The 23,269-nt window shown below is 39.2% G+C and overlaps 1 protein-coding gene across 1 annotated transcript in view; it reads right to left on the reverse strand.

Moving 5' to 3' along the window:
* Nucleotides 1-23,269, reverse strand: part of BMP6 (bone morphogenetic protein 6) — a 163,805-nt gene that overhangs the window by 37,346 nt on the left and 103,190 nt on the right. The window contains exon 2 of the mRNA XM_073332087.1: nt 5,288-5,480. Within this exon, the coding sequence (XP_073188188.1) occupies nt 5,288-5,480 (193 nt within the window). The remainder of the gene's footprint in view (nt 1-5,287; nt 5,481-23,269) is intronic.

Here is a 23,269-nt window from a genome sequence, read left to right on the forward strand (position 1 = left end):
CAATTCACTGTACTATAATGTTACATACAAACAAAAGTTACCAATGCCCTGTAGGGGAAGGAATGTCAGACCTGCTGAAATATGCATTACTATGGCTTGCTCTAGGGACTGGTGCACAGAAACTATATTGAAGGCCTAAAACTACATTAGTTAACAGAGATTCTTCTTCAGCTCCAGTGATGGAAACATGTATTTGTGGAAAAGTCTTGGGATTTGGTCTTTAAGTCTGTGTGGTCACAATGAACAGAACAGCTGACAACTATAAAGTCTACACACACGTCCATATCAGCTCATATATACTTCTAGCTAGCAAACATGAGATTTCAGCAGACCACAACTTAGAAAACCCAACATTATTCCCTTCCAACATATCAAAATCCTCACTGATATTATGCATCCAATTATTTCACTCCTTTTCTACAAATGCCACTCCTCTTAGCTTCAGTTAGTGAATGGTTGCTTGGTCTTCACAACACTTATTCAGCTAAGGCATGGCCCCAAAAATGACATCAATGGAAAGTCTGAGAAAGAAACATCACAAAACATCACCACCTTGCAAACCATCACAAGGAAAAGAAAATATTTCCTTTTAATGCTGTAGTTTGCTGCATCTTCTCATTTCTTTTATTATAGGAATAGCATCATTAGCCAATAAATTGCTTGTGTGGCTCAGATTTACTCTGACATTTAACTGACCATTAATTTCATTTTTGTCTTGATGCTTCCCTGACATGAATGTTATTCCTTAAATATATCAAATTGTTTATATTTCTTATAATTTTTGTGCCACAGGTTCTATCTTCCCTGTCTTTGCCCTCCACATCTTATTTGACACCAGTGGCCTACCAGCTGTCACCGTACTGATTGCAAATGTTGCTGAGTATCAACATGCAGCAAAGTCCAGGGCTTTCTCATAGGCAGTAGATTGTCTATATCACTATATTTTGAATGTCCGTTTGTCTATTAGATTCCAGTTATACAGTAGTCAAAGCCTCATATAGAAAGGAGAGCCTATGGCCTGATACAAAGCCCAATGAAGTTAATGGAAAGACTACTATTGATTTCAAAGGGCATTGCATCAGGCTTATATATATATATATATATATATATTATGGTCATATTTGAGGCCCCAAATAATAAGAATACACTTATATAGCAGGAGACAAAAGCCCATAGGTAAGTCCAAAACATTGAGACCTAGGTGTAGGGTCAGAATCTGGGGCCAACATGGACAATCACGGCAGGAGCAAAGGAGAGACAAGAGGAAATACAGATGGGAAATCTAATGATCATAGATGTCTGTATACTAATGTAAGGAGTATGGGGAATAAACAGGAAGAATAAGAAATACTAGTGAGTAATCACAATTACATCAAATTGGTACCACAGAAACTTGGTGGGATCATTAACATGACTGGAATACTGGTATAGAAGGGTATAGCTTATTCAGGAAGGACAGGCAAGGGAAAAAAGTGAGGAGGTGTTGCCTTGTATATCAAAGATGTATATACTTGCACTGTGGTTGAGATAGATGTGGGAGGAAGACCTGTTGAAAGTCTCTTGGTAAGAATAAAAGGGTTAAAAACAAAGTTTATATTATGGTAGGGGGTCCAATATAGACCACCTAACCGGGAAGAAGAGGTGGATGAGTCTTTTTTTTAAGCAATTAAAAAAAAAATCATCCAAAACACAGGACTTGGTAGTGATGGGAGACTTCAACTACCTACACATCTTTTGGGAACATACTACAACAAGGCACAGATTATCCAGAAGTCCATGGGATGTATTGGAGACAACTTTTTATTGCAGAAGGTGAAGAAAGAGACGAGGGGAGTGGCTGTTCTAGATTTGATTCTGACAAACAGGTAGGAACTAGTGGAGAATTTGAAGGTGGAAGGCAGTTTGGATTAAAATGTTCATGAAATGATGCGTTCATGATTCTACAGAATGGTAGGAGGGAAACAGCAAAATAAAGACAATGAACTTCAAGAAGGCAGATTTTAGCAAACTCAGAGAATTGGTAGGTAATATTTCATGGGAAGCAAGTCTAAGGGAAAAAAGAGTTCAGGAGAGTTGGCAGTTTTTTAAAAAAGAAACATTATTAAGGGCACAAAAGCAAACTATCCTAATGCATAGGAAAGATAGGAAGTATGGAAACTAGGACAAATTATGAAGGATGAATAAAAAACCCAAAACCCCACACCACAAGCATGTAGGGACAAAATTAGAAAGGCCAAGGCAAAAAACAAGATTAAACTAGCTAGGGACACACAGGGTAACAAGAAAACATTTTAAAAATACACTAGAAGCAAGGAGAAGACCAAGAACAAGGTAGTTTCCATTACTCAATGGAGGAGGAAGAGACAATAATAGAAAATGCAGCAATGGCCAAAGCGTTAAATGCCTTTTTTGTTACTGTTAACTTATTTTGTGAAAACTCTGATTGGATGATTAACATAGTGAACTTCGGTATAAATGGGGTAGGATCTGAGGGTAAAATAGGTAAAGAACAAGTTAAGAATTACTCACAAGTTAAATGTCTTCAAGTTGGCAGGGTCTGATGAAATACAACCTAGAATACTTAAGGAACTGGCTGAAGAGATCTCTTAGCCATTATTGATTATCTTTGCGAATTCCTGGAGGACAGGAAAGTTACCCAAGGATTGGAAAAAAGGGCAAATATAGCACCTATCTATAAAAACGGGAATAAGGACAACCCAGATTGTAAGCTTAACTTCAGTACCCAGTAATATAATGGAGCAAAAAATAAATTTGTAAACATCTAGAAGAAAATAAGGTCATAAACAACAGTAAACATGGATTGTCAAGAACAAATCATGTCAAACCAACCTAATATTCTCTTCTGACAAGGGAGAAAACCTTGTGGGTAGGGGGAGAAGCAGGTGATGTGATATATCTCAATTTTAGACAGTGTCAAAAGCCTTACTCTCATGAGCTTCTCATAAACAAACTAAAGTAATACAGCCTACAGAAATTTACTATCAGATGGGTGCACAACTGTTTGGAAAACCGTACTCGGTAGTTATCATAGGTTCACAATCGAGCTGGAAGGGCACATTGATTGGCGTCCCACAGGGATCTGTCCTGGGTCCAGGTCTATTAAATATCTTCATAAATGATTTGGATAATGGTATAGAGAGTTCACTTGTAAAGTTTGTGGATGATATCAAGCAGGGACGGGTTGCAAGTACTTTGGACAACATGATTAGAATTCAAAATGGTCTTGACAGCCCAGAAAAATGGTCTGAAATAAATAGGGTGAAATTCAATAAGGACAAATGCAAAGTACTACAAATAGGCAGGAATAATCAACTGCACAAATACAAAATGGGAAATGACTGCCTAGAAAGGAGTACTGCTGAAAAGGATCTGGGGGTTACAGTGGATCACAAACTAAATATGAGTCAACAATGTAAATGCAAAAACAAGTGAACATCATTCTGGGATATATTAGCTGAAGTGCTGTAAGCAATACATGAGAAGTAATTTTTCCACTCAGCACTGATAAGGCATCAGCTGGAGTATTGTGTCCAGTTATGGGGACTACACTTTTGGAAAAATATGGACAAACTCGAAAGTCCAGAGGAGAGCAACAAAAACATGATTAAAGGTCTAGAAAACATGACCTACAAGGAAAGACAGAAAAAATTGGGTTTCTTTAGTTTGGAGATGAGAAGACTGACATAACAGGGGGACGTAATAGTCTTCAAGTAAACAAAAGGTTGTTATAAAGAGTAGGGTGATAAATTGTTCTCCTTAAACACTAAGGACAGGATAAGGCACAATGGCCTTAAATTCCAGCAAGGGAGATCTAGGCTAGACATTAGGAAAAGCTTCCTAGCTGTGCCGATAGTTACGCACTGGAACAAATTACCTAGGGAGGTTGTGGTATCACCGTCACTGGGGAGGGGAAGGAGGAAGGAGTTAAGAACAAGTTACACAAATACCTGTCAGGGATGATCTAGCTCAGTGATACGCAGACCGATGTTCAGGAGCCACGAATGGCTCTTTAATGTGTCTCCTGTGACTCCTTACAGCCCATGATATTAAAATATTGTGTGATTTAATTATTAACCCATCCAAGTTAGTAAAAGAATCCTGATTGGTCAATATGTTATTAACCAATTGTAATTGATAAAATAATAATACTTGGTCAGTCATTTTGTTGTGAGAATTTAGATTAGATACATAGATGCTCAATTAGACAATAAATGAAACAATGAATGTGGCTCTTTTGGATAATGTTGATGGCTAATTTGGCTCCTGAACCACGGATGTCTGAGTATCACTGGTCTAGATAATTCTTAGACCTGCCTCTCTGCAGGGGGCTGTACTAGATGACCTATTGAGGTCCTTTCCAGTCCTACATTTCTATGATTCTGTGATTATATTATCAACTAACCTTTAACAGAGGGATTTCCTGGAGAAAATAGCCTACATAGTTTTCCAAGTGCATTGAATTTGATCTTCCTGTATAACTAAAGCATTTTTTTTAACCTATCAAGATATAAAGTTCAGCTCCTGTAATTCTGGGGCTGTCTTCTTCTCCTTCTCATTTTCCTTGGTGTAACTCCCCTAAAGTCAATCAAGTTACTGTACTTCTGATTTACAAAGGTGCAACTCGAAGGAGAATCAGGACTACAATGCTTAGCAATGTTTCTGTAGCAGTTTTACTCTAAATTTCCAGGATAAGCTCTATTACATATCCATTTAGTATCTATTTGAAATGGAACATACCCATTTTAGTGTGCATGAATAATGTTAGCAATGCAGAATCTTTAGTCTAAAACTACATGGCTTCACCCTAGACTCTTGTCTCACTTTAAGTCAACAAAATCATATTCCCCAAATGACATTCTGGACTAAGAAAAGGAGGACTTGTGGCACCTTAGAGACTAACCAATTTATTAGAGCATAAGCTTTCGTGAGCTACAGCTCACTTCTTCAGATGCATATCGTGGAAGTTTCCACAAGTCCTCCTTTTCTTTTTGCGAATACAGACTAACACGGCTGTTACTCTGAAACCTGTCATTCTGGACTAAGTTACTGCTGAGTTTCTTCAGTCCACATCCATTTTATATTTTATAAAGTCTACTTCCTAATAAATGAAACTTGAACAGTAACAACCTCTATTAACCTGGGCAAAAAATATTCTAAGTGATTTCTGCACCTTCCGAATATTCCCACCTCCTTAAAAAAAGAGTCCTCCACCCCAGGCTTCACAGTTGCCGTAGTTAGTGAAAAAGAGTGACCGTCCCTTATTTACCTGTTCTGATGCTCTTGCAGAACTTGATAGATGCTGATAAGAAAGGTTTGATTTTTAAAACTCCCCACGACACAGTCCTTGTAGATTCGGAATTCCGCAGCAGTAACCGCCTCCCCCTCTGGGATCTGGGACAAGTTAAACTTGAACTCTTTGTGGTGTCGCTGGTGAGGTGTGAACTCCTTGTCATATTCAACTACAACATTACCAAAACAAAACAAAACACAACAGATTGTGACAAACTGAAATTAACAAGAGTTTTCTCACATTCTGTCATCTCACAGCTCTTTACAATATTCATTAAGCTCCATGTTAGCCTAAGAGGAAATTACTTTCATTATTTTCTCCATTCTGACGATGGGGCTATTGAAGCATAGAGAGGGACAGATACAATTAAGTGAGCCCAGTAAGTCAGTGGCTGACCCACAAACACATCCCAGATCTCCTGACACCCAGGTTTATGCTTTAGGCTTCCAATCAAAATAAAATAATATTTGTATGACATTATGTCCAGGGTTAAAGTTAACCAAAACCACCAAGTTCCTCTTCCCTTTGTGGAAGCTTGCTTTAGCTTGAGAACTGCAAGCCAGTGGCCTCGGTTTTATGATGCTCATAAATAGGTATGAGATATGTATGGTAAGTGAGACCCAAATCAGGCCACCTGCATTTATTTAAAGAGGTTTGCACCTTAGGATTTGCATTTTCTTCTCCAGAGGTTTTTCTTTAATTTCTCTTCCCTTGTATACCTTCATTGTGCCTTGTTTGGGTTTTAACTTAATCCACTGTCATTTTGTCTTTGTTCCCTGGATTTTAATTTTATAATAATTTGTTTTAAAATGTTTATAAATTACAAAGAATTAAAAAAAATCCAGTAAAGTTGCTCTCACCAATGGAGCTGAAACAGGAATTGTGTCGGTAATAAATAAATCAACATTATGTTATCAATGTGAACATGTAATTATGGATCAGTGGTGAGGGGAGGATTTTCCTTTTAAATCAGCCTGATGCTTTTTCTCCTTAACATGCCAACTTGCTCCTGCTCAGGAAGACAGACCATACCATTCCCACCACCCCATCTTCCATCATCTTCAGATTACTTCCTACCTACGTTGGAATTTATATGGCCTTTACAACAACATTTGAGTGCCTCAAAATGTGCATTAAATTATCCTCACATTATCCTCCAGAGTTAGGAGAGATGCCCATTTTACAGATGGGAAGCTGAGGCAGAGAAGATTAAATGACTTGTCCAAAGACACAGGAAATCTGTGGCAGAGTGGGGAATTGAGCCCAGATCTCCTGTGTCTCAGTCTAGTGACTTATCCTCAAGCCCACTAAGAAAAGAAAAGCCACCCCGGTGTTCTCATTACACACAGTTAATTGATAGACACTCCTCAGCCTTTCATTTCTGTCTATTTACCCCCTCCACCTCCAACTCCAATCTTGGCTTCCTCTCTGTCCTCTCCCTATTACTAATTTGCAGTTGGAAGCTGTTCTTTCATTTGTGGTGCCGTATCTAGCTGGAACTTTACTGCGGTTCCCTTCAAGATATTTAGTCATTTCCTTCTCTTTGAAGCTTCCCTGGAAATCTTTTCACCTACAACTAACTGTGTGCAGTGCACTTTGTTGTACTATGCACTAAGGATGCTTTATAAAAGTTACGGTATAAATAGGTGAATTTGCAAACTGTGGTCATAGATAAAGGACTATTAATTTTGGCACCTCTACATCATTAAATATTGGCTTGATCAGTTTAGAATTTACACAAATGAGAGTACAGGCTATTGAGTCTAAGACAATGGTTTTCAACCTTTTTACATTTGCAGACCCCTGAAAATTTTCAAATGAAGGTGTGGACCCCTTTGGAAATCTTAAGACAGTCTGTGGACCACCCAGGGGTCCACTGGCCACACGTTGAAAACCACTGGTCTAAGAGCTTTCAGAAAGAGGGCTGGGTTGCCCATTGTATTCCTTTACCAATTTTACAAGTAGTGGTATCATTCCCTTCTAATGCTTCAGAATACATTTGTTCAATGTACTGTATCCTTCCGGTCTTCTTTATTGGCAGGTGTTATTTTTAACCAAAAGTTTCATTACACTATAGGTAGGAATTTTTATTTGAGATTGCAATTGCTGTATTTTACTGATGGTCCATGTTGCCACAAAGCATCCCATCTAAAATCAGCTTTCAAGGTGGAATGATATAAGAGATTGAAATTCACCAGTATTAGTAGGCCTTTATTTATTTTGTATGTACTCTGTAAAAGGGGCTGGAATATCTAGTTATTTCTAAGAGCGTTGCATCTATTTTCATCCACTGAAGAAAGTGTAACTGAGCATACTTTTCTAAACACTATGTTGGCATATTTCATAAGCAAGAAGAGTCCAAGCAATAAAAAGGCAAGGGTTAAGATTAAAGAGACAGAGACCAAGTTCTGAACATCTGCTACAAGATATGCAGATATATATAGCGATTGGTGATGGAACGATCTGAATCAGCTATTGGGAGGGATGGGATGGGGAAGAATGAAACAATAATTCTTGTCTAGGAACTTATTAGACCTGCATGTCTCATTTAGCATGTAGCTTCTATACCTCTACAGGTTCCCAGATTCTACCAGTGCAACAGATCTGGGCTCTACTCCCCACTCTGTCTACTACACTTGTCACATAGTGTGGGACTGAATCAACATTGTGCTAAACAATGCAGTGTGGGGGGAAAAAACTACATAGAAAGGTCCCTTTTTCCAAGATTTGTTGCAGAAGATGAGGTTGGACGAGCAAAGGTAGATGGAGAAAAGAATGGTATGGAAATACGAAGAAGGAATGGGAAGAAAACTAACAGGACAAGGAAGAGCCCCAGGAAAGGATGCTGAGGGAAATGAGAGAGAACAGGAGAACAAGAAGGAGACAGAAAGACTTAAATCAGAAAAGGAGAGAGACAGACAAGAAACAAATGAAGGAAACATTCCATGTCTCTTGCTAGTCACAGACAGGAAGCCCTGCCTCAAGATCTGACTCAGCATCAGTAAGCGTAGGAGCACAAGGAAAGTGCTGTCCCACCCGACAAGTGGTAGGAACACACCAAATATGAAGGGGGTCAGTTTTTTCCCATTAAAATATCTCCAGATTTCAATTTGGAGAAGTGGTATGGTACTGAAGTACCTCCTCTCCACCTCAGTCCAAAATGTGCACTTAAAAGCGATACAGTCAATGTGAAATCTAATCAATTTTTAAAAGAGTACAAAGTAATTTCAAGTGCAATACATGCCCCGAGTTCCTCTCTCAGTTTTTATGATCTGAAAAGCACATTTTAAAAATATCTTTGTCTTTCACTGTCATGGTGCAAAAGACCCACACAAACAGGGGAAGTGGACAAAAATTACTATAGGAGAAATGATTAAACTGACTGTACTCAAAGTGCTGTCAGAGTAAAGTAATTGAAACAAAGAAAAAAAAACTTTTGTTCTCCAATCTCTTTCAGCTACAGTAAACATAGGTGTTAATGGTTACAGCAGCAGGTACAATAAATTCAGAAAGAAGTATTATTTTAAGTTGATTTTGTCCCTCTAAAATTAGTCCAGAAAGTGTCCCTACAATGTCACAGGACTAGGAAAAAAAATAAATCAAGCTTGTATGAAACTAGCATAAAAGTTTAACTGTTTGGTTGGAAAGTTTTTCTGAGCTCCTGGCCTGGGAACCTAGCCCCCGGCCCTCCCCGTGGTGTTCCCCCTCTCCCGCTGGCGCAACGCTCTGGGTGGCCAGGCAGCACAGCTGCAGAGCCCCAGCCTGACCTGATGCTCTGGGCAGCACGGCTGTAGTGCTGCCAGCCACCAGTGCTCCAGGCAGCGTGGTAAGGGGGCAGGGGAGTTGGGGGTGGTGGTCAGGGGGCGGGGCGGTCAAAGGGCAGGGAACAGGGGGCTTGGATGGGGCAGTGGTTCCAGGGGGTCAGTCCGGAAGGACAAGGGGGGGTCTGGATGGGGCAGCAGGGGGCAGTCAGGGGTGGGGGGTCCAGGGGTGGTCAGGAGACAGGGAGCAGGGGGTGGTGGACGGGATAGGAGTCTCGGGGGGGCCCATCAGGGGACGGGGGGGTTGGATGGGGCAGGAATCCCAGGAGAGCCATCAGGGGGCGAGAAGCGGGGGTGTCGGATAGGAGGTGGGGGCTAGGCCACGCCTGGCTGTTTGTGGAGACACAGCCTCCCCTTACCGGCCCTCCATACAATTTTGGAAATCTGATGTGGCCCTCAGGCCAAAAAGTTTGCCCGCCCCTGTTCTAGCTGCTGGTATTACACTGCATCAGGTGACCCATTATTCAAAGAACAGATAGTGCACACCAAAACACCAACAAGCAGTCAGAAGGAAAAAACAACTTCTTACACTGCTTTCCAATCTTTTTTCAATGTGAATTTGTTCAGGCTGATCTGATCAGTAGTTTGTGAAAGTCCAAATTAATTTCTAACCTAAGGCTTATGTATGTATACAAGCTTTATAAGCTGACGGCAGAAGAAAAAATAAGGGAATCTTAACAGTCAACAGGTTGAAAATGAGCTTCACATTGCTGGTCATCTTCAGGCTCTGAGTCTAGCCAATGTTAGCAGAGAAGAACAGAAGAAGATACTGCAGGACTATGACAAAAATTACAGCCTTATACAAAAGTTATCCTCTGAGTCACAATATATTTTTCTATTATTACTCATTTATTATGGAGTTTCTTAGGTACAGTACGGACCTGTAGTATCACAAGTAGAAATGGGACTGAGCTGTGAAGTTTGGGAGTGTTTGCATTTGGGATTTTGGTTTGGACTAATTTCTGGACATGACTATTGTTACAAGAAATGTCTATATGTGTATGTGTGTGTGTGTGTATATATATATATATGGTTAATAGAGAAGGTGCCAGCAGCATGTTATATCAACTCTTAGCAAATAGTTAAATTACTGTATGAATACAACAATATGAATAAATATTTAAAAGTCAAGAAATTCAAAGTTAAGGTTTTTGTGGATTTGAATTGTGTGCATTTTAATTCTAAACCAATGTTTCAATAGCTATTTTTGCAAGAATTTTCTTGATTTAAAAATAACCAACCACTTGTAACACACTTCCTAATTTTAAAGCACTATATAAGGAAGCTGATTAATTAAATCAAAAAAAGAAAGAACAATCACACAATAAAAGAATCTAACCAAATATATTTAAGTGATTGTACCATTATACTTTCATTTGAATGTCTCACATGTATCTTGCAGTGTAGTAGCTGCATCAGTCCCAGGATACTAGAGACACAAGGTGGGTGGCTCTGTGTGGCTCAAAAGCTTGTCTCTCTGACCAACAAAAGTTGGTCCAATAAAAGAGATTACCTCACTCACCTTGTTTCTCGCACCTATCTTGGAAGACAGTGAAGAGAAGAATAGTGACAGTCATTTAAATAAATTCTCCTTGGGTAACTGATTTTCAAGTGCTTCTCTATTTCTCCATAAAATCATTTCAAACATAACCAAGGCACTAGCCCTGACTGAATAGAGTTGCCAGCTCTCACTATTTTATTGTAAGTCTTGCCATATTTGGCAGGGGGTTTTTGTTTTTGTTTTTTTAAGTCCCAGCTCTCGGAGGCAGGTGATTATGTGACAGAGAGCTCTTTTAAAATAAGTTTCTAGCCCATGTGGTTGCAAAGAAAAGCATGAAGACATGAACTTGAGTGCACCCCACAAGCTCAGAATTCAGAAGGCAAAATGAAAAAGGAATCTAAAAAAAGTAATATATTTTAAAAGTCATGATTTTTAGAACAATGTCAAGACTTTTGGGGGCCTAGACTCATGATTTTTGAACACTATTATATCCAAAGACTGAAATCTGAAGTTTTTAAAAAATTCCATCCTGACAACTTTAAAGAAATACTTACTCCTGTATGTAAAATCACACTTTCATATTTAATAAATGAATATGATTTATTAAAATTTAATTTAATAAACCATAATTTAAAAGCACGTTTCACTTTTTGTCCGGTTACAAACATAAGGAATCTCAGCTCCAAGAGGTTCCCCCTTTCCTCTCACCCCACAAAATTACAAAGCCCATGAAAAAGAGGCCACTTAAAATGCCACAACTATAGCATTACTATCAAATTGAAGGGCCAACTCTGCACTCCATTACACAAGTTTTATGCACTAAAATCAGTGGGGTGACACTGATGTAAAACTATCATAATGATCAGGCCCTTAATATTTTAGCATCAGTATTCCTCATGAAACACACAAACTATGTGGCTAACACATATATACAACACGTACATACGGAACCATACAACCATCTCTGACACCTTTACAATAATGGCTTTCAATGGGTTTGCACAGGATCAAATTAATTGGAGCTTAAGAAAAAACTTGTTAGATTTTGTGCAAGATGGAACAGAATCCACCTCTCTCAGCCATGGTTATATAAGTAGATGTAACAATGCATAACCCCCCCACCATCTGTTAAGTAAAGAGATGCTATTTTTAACATAAGCACTCCGCAGAATAGGGAAAAAAATCAAAGGGGTTTTACCTCCATTTTCCATTTGTGAAGAAGCAACTTTGTGAACATCTACATGAGAACTTGCATGCAAGTGTTAAAATCTACTAACTGGACATGCATGTGTAAATGACAGAAGAGTAGCATGCTTACAAGTAGAGGTCACTTAGAACATATGACTCATAGCAAACATTTACATTTACTTGTTTTTGTTGATTTTCATGCCATATTTTAAAAAAATATTTAGGTTTAATTAGGAGTTCGCTTAGAAATCAGTTTACATCCAGAAGAAACCACTAGAATCATCCAGTCTGACCTCCTGTATATCACAGGTCACCAATACCACTGTGACGCTACACTCCATAATGCTTTATAGAAATATGCTTATGAGTGTAAATATGACATAACTGTAATATGTTTTATGCTAGATATGCCATGTAACATATATTTGTAAAGGTTACTGTTCTTCTGCATGTATTCATCCTATTTGTATGTATGTATAATTTTTATATCTGAAGTTATGAGCGTTGGCTCTATGCTTATATTTAAAGTGTTTACTGTAGAAAGCACCTAAGGCAGATTTGGTCAACATAGTGTGAAGGGTTTATTCAAGTAATTGGTAGTACTTGGTTAACAATGGACCTTGATAGACACCAATCAACATCTGAGCTTTCCTGGGAATGTCCTGTAGAAAATTGAGTCATGCATGGACATGTGACTCCAAAACTCCGTTTTGTAGCTGGATTCTACATGGGGAGAGGGGAGTTTCCACCCACAAGAGAAAAACTATATAAACCCCTGGATACCCCTCCATTTTGTCTTCATCTGGCTCAAGAGATAGCCTCTCCACCCCCAAAAGAGATGCCTGAAAGAAAGAAACTGGAACAAAGGACAGTAACTACAGGAGTGTGAGTGATTGCTGGACCCAGACTAGGAGGAGGCCAGTCTGTGAAAAAAGCCTATTGAAACATCTCTGAGGGTGAGATTTACCTGTTTTCAGTTTTCTCACGGTATTAGGCTTAGACTTGCATGTTTTATTTTATTTTGCTTGATAATTCACTTTGTTCTATCTGTTATTACTTGGAACCACTTAAATCCTACTCTTGTATTTAATAAAATCACTTTTTACTTATTAATTAACCCAGAGTATATATTAATACTTGGGGGGGGGGGACAGCTGTGCATATCTCTCTATTAGTCTTACAGAGGGTGAACAATTTATGAGTTTACCCTGTATACGCTTTTTACAGGGTAAAACGGATTTATTTGGGATTTGGACCCCATTGGGGGTTGGGTATCTGAGTGCTGGAGACAGGAGCACTTCTTAAGCTATTTTCAGTTAAGCCTGCAGCTTGCGGGGGACGTGGTTCAGACCTGGATCTGTGTTTGCAGCAGGCAAGCATGTCTGGCTCAAACCAGGCAAGGGACTGAAGTCCCAAGCTGGCAGGGAAAACAGGCTCAGAGGTAGTCTAGGCACATCAGGTGGCAATTCCCAAGGGGGTTTCTGTGATCCACCCATCACAACCACCCACACACTAAACCCAAGAACTGAAGAGACACCAAACTATTAAAGCCCACAGGAGACTAGACTATTATGTACCTCAGCCAAAGAACAAGAAGGATCAAGGCACAAGGTCACTGCCAGTGTGACCTGGAGGAAAATTTCTTCCCGGCTCCACATAAGGTGATCAGCTAAACCATGAGCATGTGAGCAGGAGCAAGTCAACCAAGCACTTTAGAGAGAATACTAGGTGCCCCCTCAGAGCCCTGGTCCACCACATCCAATGTCCTATATCTCCAGCCATGGGCATCTGTGATGAGCACCATGGGCAACTGTAAAAAACCCTCCCAGAATACACTGACAGTGGCTGACCCTGAAGCATGAACTTTAGGAACACAAGACAAACTGGAAGTGAGCCTCATGGCTGTTAAGCCCTGCCTCCTACCATCACAAGCAAGCCTGTGATACAATTGCGCTTATAAATGTATCCATCTCTTTCTTAAAACTAATTAAGGGGTTTGCCCCCACAACTCCTACTGGGAGGCTGTTCCAGGACCTCACCTCTCCAATGGTAAGAAACCTTCCTCTAATTCCAAGACTGAATTTGTTCATGGCCAGTTTATATCCATTTGGTCTTGCGCCAACATTGTTTTTTATCTTAAATAGCTCTTCATCCTCCTTGGTATTTACCTCCCTAACATATTTCTAGAGAGCAATCATATCCTCTCTCAGCCTTCCTTCTGCAAGACTGAACAAGTCAAGCTCTTCCAGTCTCCTCTCATAAAGTTAGGAACCCTCTGTGATATTATCTGATAAAATATGACCATGTAGATCATTGTGCTACCACTGTTCTATAATTTCTACAAATCTTGTACAAAGTATGTCAAGTAAGATGTCTATGGAAGGTTATGATTTGCTGAATATGACTAAGCTATTTGTATGTACGTATCATTTTTGTATCTGAAGTTATGAGTATTAACTATGTACCTGTATGTCGAATGTCTGCTGCTGTGGTAACACCCAAAAGGGTGAAATCTTAGCCAGCAATCTTGAAGGGACTATTCAAGTTAAATGGCCCATCAAGGAACACTTAACTCACAATGGACCATGGGAGATGCCTATCTATACTTAATGGACTTTCCTGTGAACATTCTAACTAGAGTATGGGTGATGGTGTCTACGATGACTAAGTGAAGCAGGCATGGACATGTGACTTGCCTGCGTGACTCCAAACACCATCATGTTCCCTGTAATTTTCCCACAGTGAGAACAATGGGTTTCCCTTCACTTGGACGAAGCTATAAAAGGCCCTGGGGACATCTCCATTTTGGCTTCTTTCCTGATCAAACCTCTCAACTATGAACTTATTCCAAAGGAAAGAACGAGGAGTACTTGTGGCACCTTAGAGACTAACACATTTATTTGGGCATAAGCTTTCATGGGCTAAAACCCACTTCATCAGATGCACGGAAGTGGGTTTTAACCCATGAAAGCTTATGCCCAAATAAATTTGTTAGTCTCTAAGGTGCCACAAGTACTCCTCGTTCTTTTTACTGATACACACTAACATGGCTACCACTCTGAAACTTATTCTAATGGGAGCATTCTAACCAAGGGGCTGAGTACCTCCAATGATCTGCAAGCAACCAGAGACTTAACAAGCCAGCAGTTTATTCCATCACTGCTACAAGCCTGAACCAAGAACTTTGTAATTACTGTATGTATTTGATTCCTTTTACCAATTTTAACTCACACCTTTTTCTTTTTATAAATAAATCTTTAGCTATTAGATACTAAAGGACTGGCAACAGCATGATTATTGGGTAAGATCTGAGTTATATATTGACCTGGGTATGAGGCTGTTCCTTTGAGATCAGAAGAATCCTATTGTTTCATGAAACTGGTTTTAAATAACTACTCATCATTAAGTCTAGTGTCTGGGTGTTGAATCCAGGACTGAAATACCTAAAGAGGCTGCAATTCTGACTTGTTAGTCAGTGTGGTGAGACAGAAATTTACTTTTGTTGCTGGATTGGTATAGCTTATGGGAGAATAACCACTGGTTTTGGGGTGTGTCTGCCCTATTTCTCAGCAGCTTGTTCTGAATTTGGTATTCTCAGTTGTGACCGCTGGAGACACAGTGACACCGTCCACTCCCCTAACCATCCTGGTAGCTCTTCTCTGCACCTGTTCCAGTTTGAATTTATCTTCCCTGAATTTATCTTCCATGATGGGTAGGACCCTTAGTTTTCAGTTTTTATTTTATTAATTTTTTCCTAAGAATGTATTGGTGTTCATTACAACATCAAAAAGAGCTAAAAATCAGTGTAAAAACTATTAATAATTTTTCTCGGTAAATATTGGGGTTTATTTTGGTGGACAGAAAGACAGATTTTCATTTTCTTCCCATTTTAGTGTCTCAAATTTTTAAGCAGTTATCTGCTAACAGCTTGAAATGTGTATGTGGTGGGCATGAGATTCATCGGTATGTTCAGATGTGCACGCACTTCAGACCTTGCATGCATGTCTGTTTGTTTATTGTACGTGTCTTCTAGACTAATACATGGTCTTACTTCAACAGGTAGATTTGCATATACACACAGACTAATGTATTATCATAATATTTAGTTTCTCATGCAATGTATTGTATTTTCCTAATAAAACAAGTTATTTTTTATATATTTTAATGATACAAAAGTAGGGTGAAAAATCAGAAAAAAAAAGAATAATACTTTTTGTAAACCCAGGAGGGATCAGTAAAAATCGGTTTAAACTGAAAACGAAGGGGCTTAAACGTGGGTGACCAGAATTGTACACAGTATTCCAGATGAGATCTCACCAAGGCCTTGTACAATGGCATCTCTCTCTTTCTCTCTGAAATGCTTCACCTAATACATTCTAGGATGACATTTGCCTTTTTCACAACTGCATCGTAGTGGGAGCTCAGTCATCCTGTGATTAGAGCATACACCCAGGTCTCTCCCCTCCTCTTTCACTTCCAATGGAGTAGACCCTACCTTTGTGACCTGGCACTTAGTACTATTGAATTTCATCCTATTTCTGTCACTCCAGTCTTGAAGGTCATCCAGCTCTTCATGTATAATATTCTGATCCTCCTCTGTATTGATGATGTCTCCCAACTTTACATCCTTAGCAAATTCCAATAGCACACTCCTACTTTTTGTACTAACGTCATTAATAAAAATATTACCTAAGATTGATCCCAAAACTAATCCTTGAGGAATTCCACTAGTAACCTCCCTCCAGTCCAATAATCCACCTTTCAGCAAAAACCATTGCCTTCTCTCCTTTAGTCAATTCCCTGTTCATTTTACAATGTTTTATTGGTCCTCATCTTCCCTAATTTAACTAATTTCCCCTGTAGTACCGTCAAATACTTTACCCAAGTTCAAGTATATCAGATCATTGCACCTTCCCTTATCTTAAAACAACAACAACAAATAACCATTATTTCCTCAAAGAAGGAAATCAGGTTAGTCTGGCATGATTTACATTTGGTAAACCATATTGCATTATATATATTTTTTATCATTTACCCCTATACTTTTAATTTTTCTTGTTGTTGTTGTTCATAATTTGTTCTAAAACCTTGCCTACTAACATTATTACCCAAATCACTCTTCCCCCACCACACCCCCTTTCTTAACTATAGGTACAACGTTAACTATTCTCCAATCACATGGTACTACACCCAAATAGACAGATTTATTAAAAATCCTTACTACCAGAATAGCAATCTCATGTGCCAGTTCTTTCAGTATTCTGGGATGGAAGTTATCCAGCCCCACAATTTGAACACAGTAATTTCTTTAAGATCTTCTATCTCAGATGTGGTAATTTCCATTTCTTGTCGCTCATTTCCATCAGCTGTACTGCCTTTATGCCCATGTTCCATATTATCATCCTTACTGAAAAACTAAGACTGAATGAATACTTTGTTTTTGGGCCATACCTAGATTATCTTTAATCTCCTTCCCATCCACACTGCATAGCAGCCCAATCTCATCACTCCTTATTCTCTTTTTATTTATATAACTAGAAACTTTCTTATTTATTTTAATTACCTTGGCAAGAGCTAATTCAGCCATTCTCACTTTATCCCTACATTTTCCAACTGCCATGATGTAGCTTTCTTTACTAATCGAACACCTTTTTCCATTCCCTATCTCTCTCCTTACTCTGCTCTCTGTTTACTCCTAATACCCTTTTTGAGATGATTATCCATCCAGCTGGGTCTGGAACCTTTCCCTATAAGTTTTTTTCCCCCTTTCTTGGGATGCAAATTTTGGACAGTTTTTGTTTAGGTGATTTGAAGAAATTCCAAGCCTCCTCCACATTTAAGACTTTGAGCTCTTCAGTCCAGCTGACTTCTTTACCTAATTCCCTTAATTTCCCCAAATCCGCCCTTTTGAAATTAAAAACCTTAGTTGAAAAGAAACCCAGCCAGTGAAATTTACTGGTGAGGAAAACCTTTTACTTTTAAGTTCACATAGTTTGTTAAGTTAGGTATTAGTTTGCATTTTACTCTTGTTTACTTTTTGTAACCAATCATGACTTTTATGCATCATAATCTATCTTTCTGTGGTTAAACTTATTCTATTGTTTTATCTTAACCAGTGTGTTTGGATTATAGTGTGTGAGAAACTCAATTTGGGATAACAAGGCTAGTGCATCATCATTTTCCTTTTATGAAATGATGGATTTTCTATGAGCTTGTACTGTTCAAAAGGGTATTGAGCAGTACAAGGCGCACATTTCTGGGAAACAAGGCTGGGACTAAGAATTTGCGGGTTTCTACCTCTGTGTAATTCAGAGTACTGGTCAGAGTACTCATGTGTTTAGCTGGAAGTGAATTTTCATGCTCAAGGCTGTGTGACACCACTGTTAAACAGCCCAGATTGTATGCTGGAAAATGTCACAGAGTCTCCCATTATGACAATTGCCAAAAGCCATTCTCTCTCTAATATTAAAAGAGATTTCTACTCATATCCGGGTGTTACCCTGAAGGTCTATAGCAGACCCCTAGCACTATCCCAACAGAACCTCTTTTACAATCCTTCCCCAAATTGATTATGATCTAAACAGATTCTGTTTTGGCCATTGTGTCACTTTTATTTCTTTACAGTTTACTGTTGCACTGATATACCACAGTATCCCACCACCTTTACCTTTATTCCTCTCTCTCCTAAACAGCATTTTATTTTTCAATGTCAGTATTCTAGTCATGTGTGGTAGTCCACCATGTTTCTGTAATCCCTATAAGATCTGGTAAATCCCTGTAAGATCTGGTACTCAGAGTTCCAGTTCCTCCATTCTATTGCCCAGATTTCCTCCACTCGCGTACAAGCATTTCAGTTGTTTCTTCTCAGACCTCACCCAATTTTCTAGCTTGTGGTGTTCCGTAATCTCTTACTATATCTTCATTTAGCTGATTTTCCTGCTCCCACATATTGAAACCAGGTGTGAAGATTTTGTGAGTCTCTCCCAATCTCCTCCCCTCATCTCCTAGTTTAGAGTCTTCTTATCAATCACGCCAGCCTTGATCCTAGAAGAGTAATAGCCCAGATATGCAAGTGGTGTCTATCAGTCAAGAAGAGTTGTCTTTCTGTAAATATCAAGCAGTGGTCAAACATCCCCAAACCTTCCTCATTGCACCAATCCTTGAGCTATCTGTTGATCTTCATTATCTTGTCACGCCTTAGCCCTTCTTCTCTAGGGACAGGAAGTATTCCACTGAAAAATCACCTGAGCTTCCACTTCTTTAAGTGTCTTATACAGCCATGTGTGGTTATCCTTGATCCATTCCAATGGGAATCTAGCCATGCCGTTCATTCTGACCTGCAGCACAATTGGTGGCTGCATCTCCACTCACATGAGGATCCTTTTCAGTCTCACATCCACATCTTGTATCCTTGCTCCTGGCAGACAGCACACACTGCTGGTTCTGCTCTGGTGCAAGCCTGTTGAGTCTTCTGAGCATGAAGTCCCTGATCACATAGACCTGTCTCTTCCTGAGGTTGGTATGAATCTGTCTTATGTTCTCTCTCACAGTCCCCTATACACCATCCTTATTTTTCCTTAGGCTCTGCTCCCTGGCTATCCCCACCATCTCTTCTACAGGGGCTAGCTTCCCTTCTTTTCTTCCTTGCCACACCATCTTCTGCCAGTTTCTCCTCATCATTCCCCTGGCACAAGCCTGTTACTCAACTTGATTTCATCACCACTAGCTGGCCCCTTTCTCTGCCTTGTCCTCATGGTCACATTCTTCTATGGATCACCCTCCTGTTCTGGCAATTTGTCCTCCACATCCTTGTGTTTGGCAAGTGTCTGCAAATCTTGAGTTGTCTGTACCACCACCTCCTCTCTCCTCTTCTGCACTAAACCTTTAAATCCTCATCCGAATTCTATCATTTTCTCCAGCTTCATCTCTAATCCTTCCATCTTCTCCACCGTGAGCTCTATCAGGTGACAGTTCATAGATAAGTAGCTTCCCTCAGATACTCCCCCTCAAGGATGATACATATCCAGCAGCTTCCGCATCTTCAGCGCCTCTCCTCGAGTCACTTCTAATGCTGCTTCAGTAGCCATCATAGTCTTCTCTCCCTATTCTTGAAAAAAAGAAAGGGAAGGAGGGGGAAAAAAAATCTCCGATCTGCATCCTGCAGTGAAGCCCTAATGAAGAACGCGTGTGTCAGGAGCAGCAGCAGCTAAGAGTATTCAGAATTATGCTGGCCACAAATATGAGCTTTTAATATTAAAGGCTCTCATCATCAACATGCATGCTGAAAAGAATGCCCTATCTTTAGGATGAGAAAAGCAATGAAATTCAGATGGCATTTCATCTTTAGCTTACCCCATTGTGTCCTATCTAGAAGTTTTTTTCAGTGCAGGGGAGAGGGAGTTTCCACTTTTTAAACAAATATCAGAAATGTCAAATGATGTCTGTCTTGGTCTGACAGAAAATTCCTCTACTGAGGTTGAAGGACCTATGCCAATTTACATCAAATGAAGATCTGACCCTATATGAAAAGCTGGAGGTGCTAGAAAAGAATTATTCAGACTATAACCAGTGATTAATTTGACCCCAGTACAATTATGGAGATTACATTTAACAATAGCAAAGCAATCTCTTTTTACACAACTTTCTGTAACATATCTTGAATAGGGGATGAGCCTTTTTACCATAGAAAACATTAACTGAGTTGTTCCTCTGTGCTGGGAAACAAGCTGGAACCAGCTAATAAAAACAAGATTAAGATCAATACACAACAGCTTACTTTCAGATTCCTGAATCAGACAGACAGTTTTAAAACAAAATCATGCACCCATCAAATTCACAGCATCTACAGGGTACCAGAAATTATGAAAAACCATTTGCATAGTATCCACTGAGATGCTTACTCTACAGTCAGGATGCGGCATATTAAAACCCTGTCAACATCTTGGACCAGTTTCACTAAAGCTGGCACAGAAAGACCTAAATTACCAATGAGGGAGGTCAGGAAAACCAGCTGTAACTCCTGTTGGAAGCTCCATAGTAGCTAAGCAAATGGAAAAAAGTCACTGAATCAATAGACTTCAGCAATACCCTCTTCTCAGACAGTGTCATGCACTTTGGGGGCTCCCTGGCTCTCTACAACCACAGCAGCATAGCAGAAAAATGAGACCACTCTGAGACCACGACAGTCCAGTCTGAGGCAGACTTTCCACAACAGGGACCTTTGTCAGTGTAAATATAGGTGCCCTCTGGCCAACTTTCTTCTCAGCCTTTGAACATAACCATTAACAAAACCAGTCTTTTTCATGCATTGGATGACCACACCTACAAAGGATCTGCACCACACTGATACAGTGTAAATACCACCGTCTTGTCTCCATGTACAGTTGCTTCTGAGGTGTCCAATTGGTATATCAAAAGAACCATTGTTTGTATTTTTATAGCAATAGACCAGCTGCTACTTTCCCCATGAGTTTATTAAGATTGGTTATTTATTGGATTGGAAACTTTTTTCTATTCAGTTTCAAAATTAAATGTGATTAAATTACTATTACTCCGTTCAAATGGCATATCTATACTTCATATTCAGGTTTCATATAATGTTTCTTTAAAGAATCATTGTCAACCTGATGATACCTATTAAGATAAGAAGCTCAGAGCTGCAGCCAGAGACACAAAGGTCAGGAGAACATTTCTACAGCTTCTGTTTTTTTCTGTTTTTTCTTTATTTGCTTCTGCATGTATATCCATATAATACTTACATATCTCACCTAAAGCAATCTGTGGAAAGCTCCTATTGTTCCCCACATTTCTCCTCCTCCAGGCTTGTTACATATCATGCTGTATTTCCTGCTAAAATCATAATTAAAATGACAGTTCCCTGGGATTTCACAGCTGCCCAAATCATATCAATAGGTATTTTGAAACATGTTCAGGAATTTTTAAATACTATGTTGCAATTTCCTGGTTTACCTCACACTGTCTGTGAAACTCTGTAAGAACTTAAGGCAGTCCAAGTAAGTCACCACAGTTTTGATTTAAATTTTAATACATCCGTTGTGCAAAGCAGAAAATGTTTTGTTTATGTCCTTTTCTCTCTCCCCCTAATTCACTAGGGAGCTTTAACATTATTAGTGTAACTGTGAATCTAACAGCAGTAAACAGGAAAGCCAGCCGTATAAAAAATGTTTGCAAATTAAGTTATACGCTTTTCATTCTCTTGCACACTAAGCTCTTGGCACTGCATGCAGTTTTGGGTTTTTGTTTAATAGCCCAGCTGAGAGAGATAATTCTAGGACACAATACAGTCATACACTGTAAAAATACTGTAGAGGGTGTTTAAGATTTTATAAATTACTGCAAATGTTTAATCCAGCATTCAAGGAAAAACATCAGTCAGTGGAGTAAGCACAGAAACTATGTAGGAACAAGATATTATTCTTGAAAATTTGCTAAACTGTGACAAAAACCTGTCCCACTGTCTACATGGAACTGGAATTGTAATCTTCAATATAAGGTTTGAGATTCATCAAATCACAATCTAATTCTTTGCTAGATTTTTTGACATTATTAACCTGTATAAACTTGACCCTTCCTGATATAATATCCCATTTTCAAAGATGACTGTACTGCAAATGTTTTCAACTCACCTAACAGGTATATCCCAACAATACAAGACAGCGAACATGGGTATATAAGTGGGTGAGATGCTTTGTGCAAAATAGGCAATAAGAGGAGGACACAGGGAAGGAGCAGGTCAAAGAAATCCAGGAGTGAGAGAACAAGAATCAGCAATGACAGAAAGAGAAGTAAAATAAGAATGTAGGAGACAGAAGACAGAAAAAAAGTCATCCCTCAAAAAGACAGGATGCAGAAAGTGACAGGAGTGATAAGAAAGGCTAAAGTCACCTCTGCTTATCATGCCATAGATGTCACTCCCTTAACATTTAGGTTCATAGATTACAAAGTCAGAAGGGATGTTAGCTTTTTTTATTTTATAAATTTATAATGGTTTTTTTCTCAAATACAACAAATATACCAAAATATGATATTCATCATGATACACAAAGTAAGCAAAGAGGGAAGGGAGAGGGAGCAACATATCTATCTCAGGGTCTGCACTAGTCATAGACCTTTAGAAAGTCAGCCCAAATTGCTTTGAAATTTTCAAGCATTCCCCTTCGGAGGAATGCCAGCTGTTCATTAGCTGCGAGGTCAGCCATATCACTGACCCAGGCATCAACGTTTGGTGGAGATTGACGTTTCCATTTTTGTGGGATTCATTTTTTTAGCAACCAAAGCTGTATGTTGGAACTATGGCCCCTTGTTACCTAGGTAACCTCCAGGTAGCAAGAATATATCCAAGAATGAAGTTTTAAGGGGAAGGGCTCCAGCTCAGCATCTAATATCAAATCAGTCCTTTGACTCATCTCATAACAGAAATTCTTAATA

This window comes from Lepidochelys kempii, chromosome 2, assembly GCF_965140285.1.
Source record: "Lepidochelys kempii isolate rLepKem1 chromosome 2, rLepKem1.hap1, whole genome shotgun sequence".
NCBI lineage: Eukaryota > Metazoa > Chordata > Testudines > Cheloniidae > Lepidochelys > Lepidochelys kempii.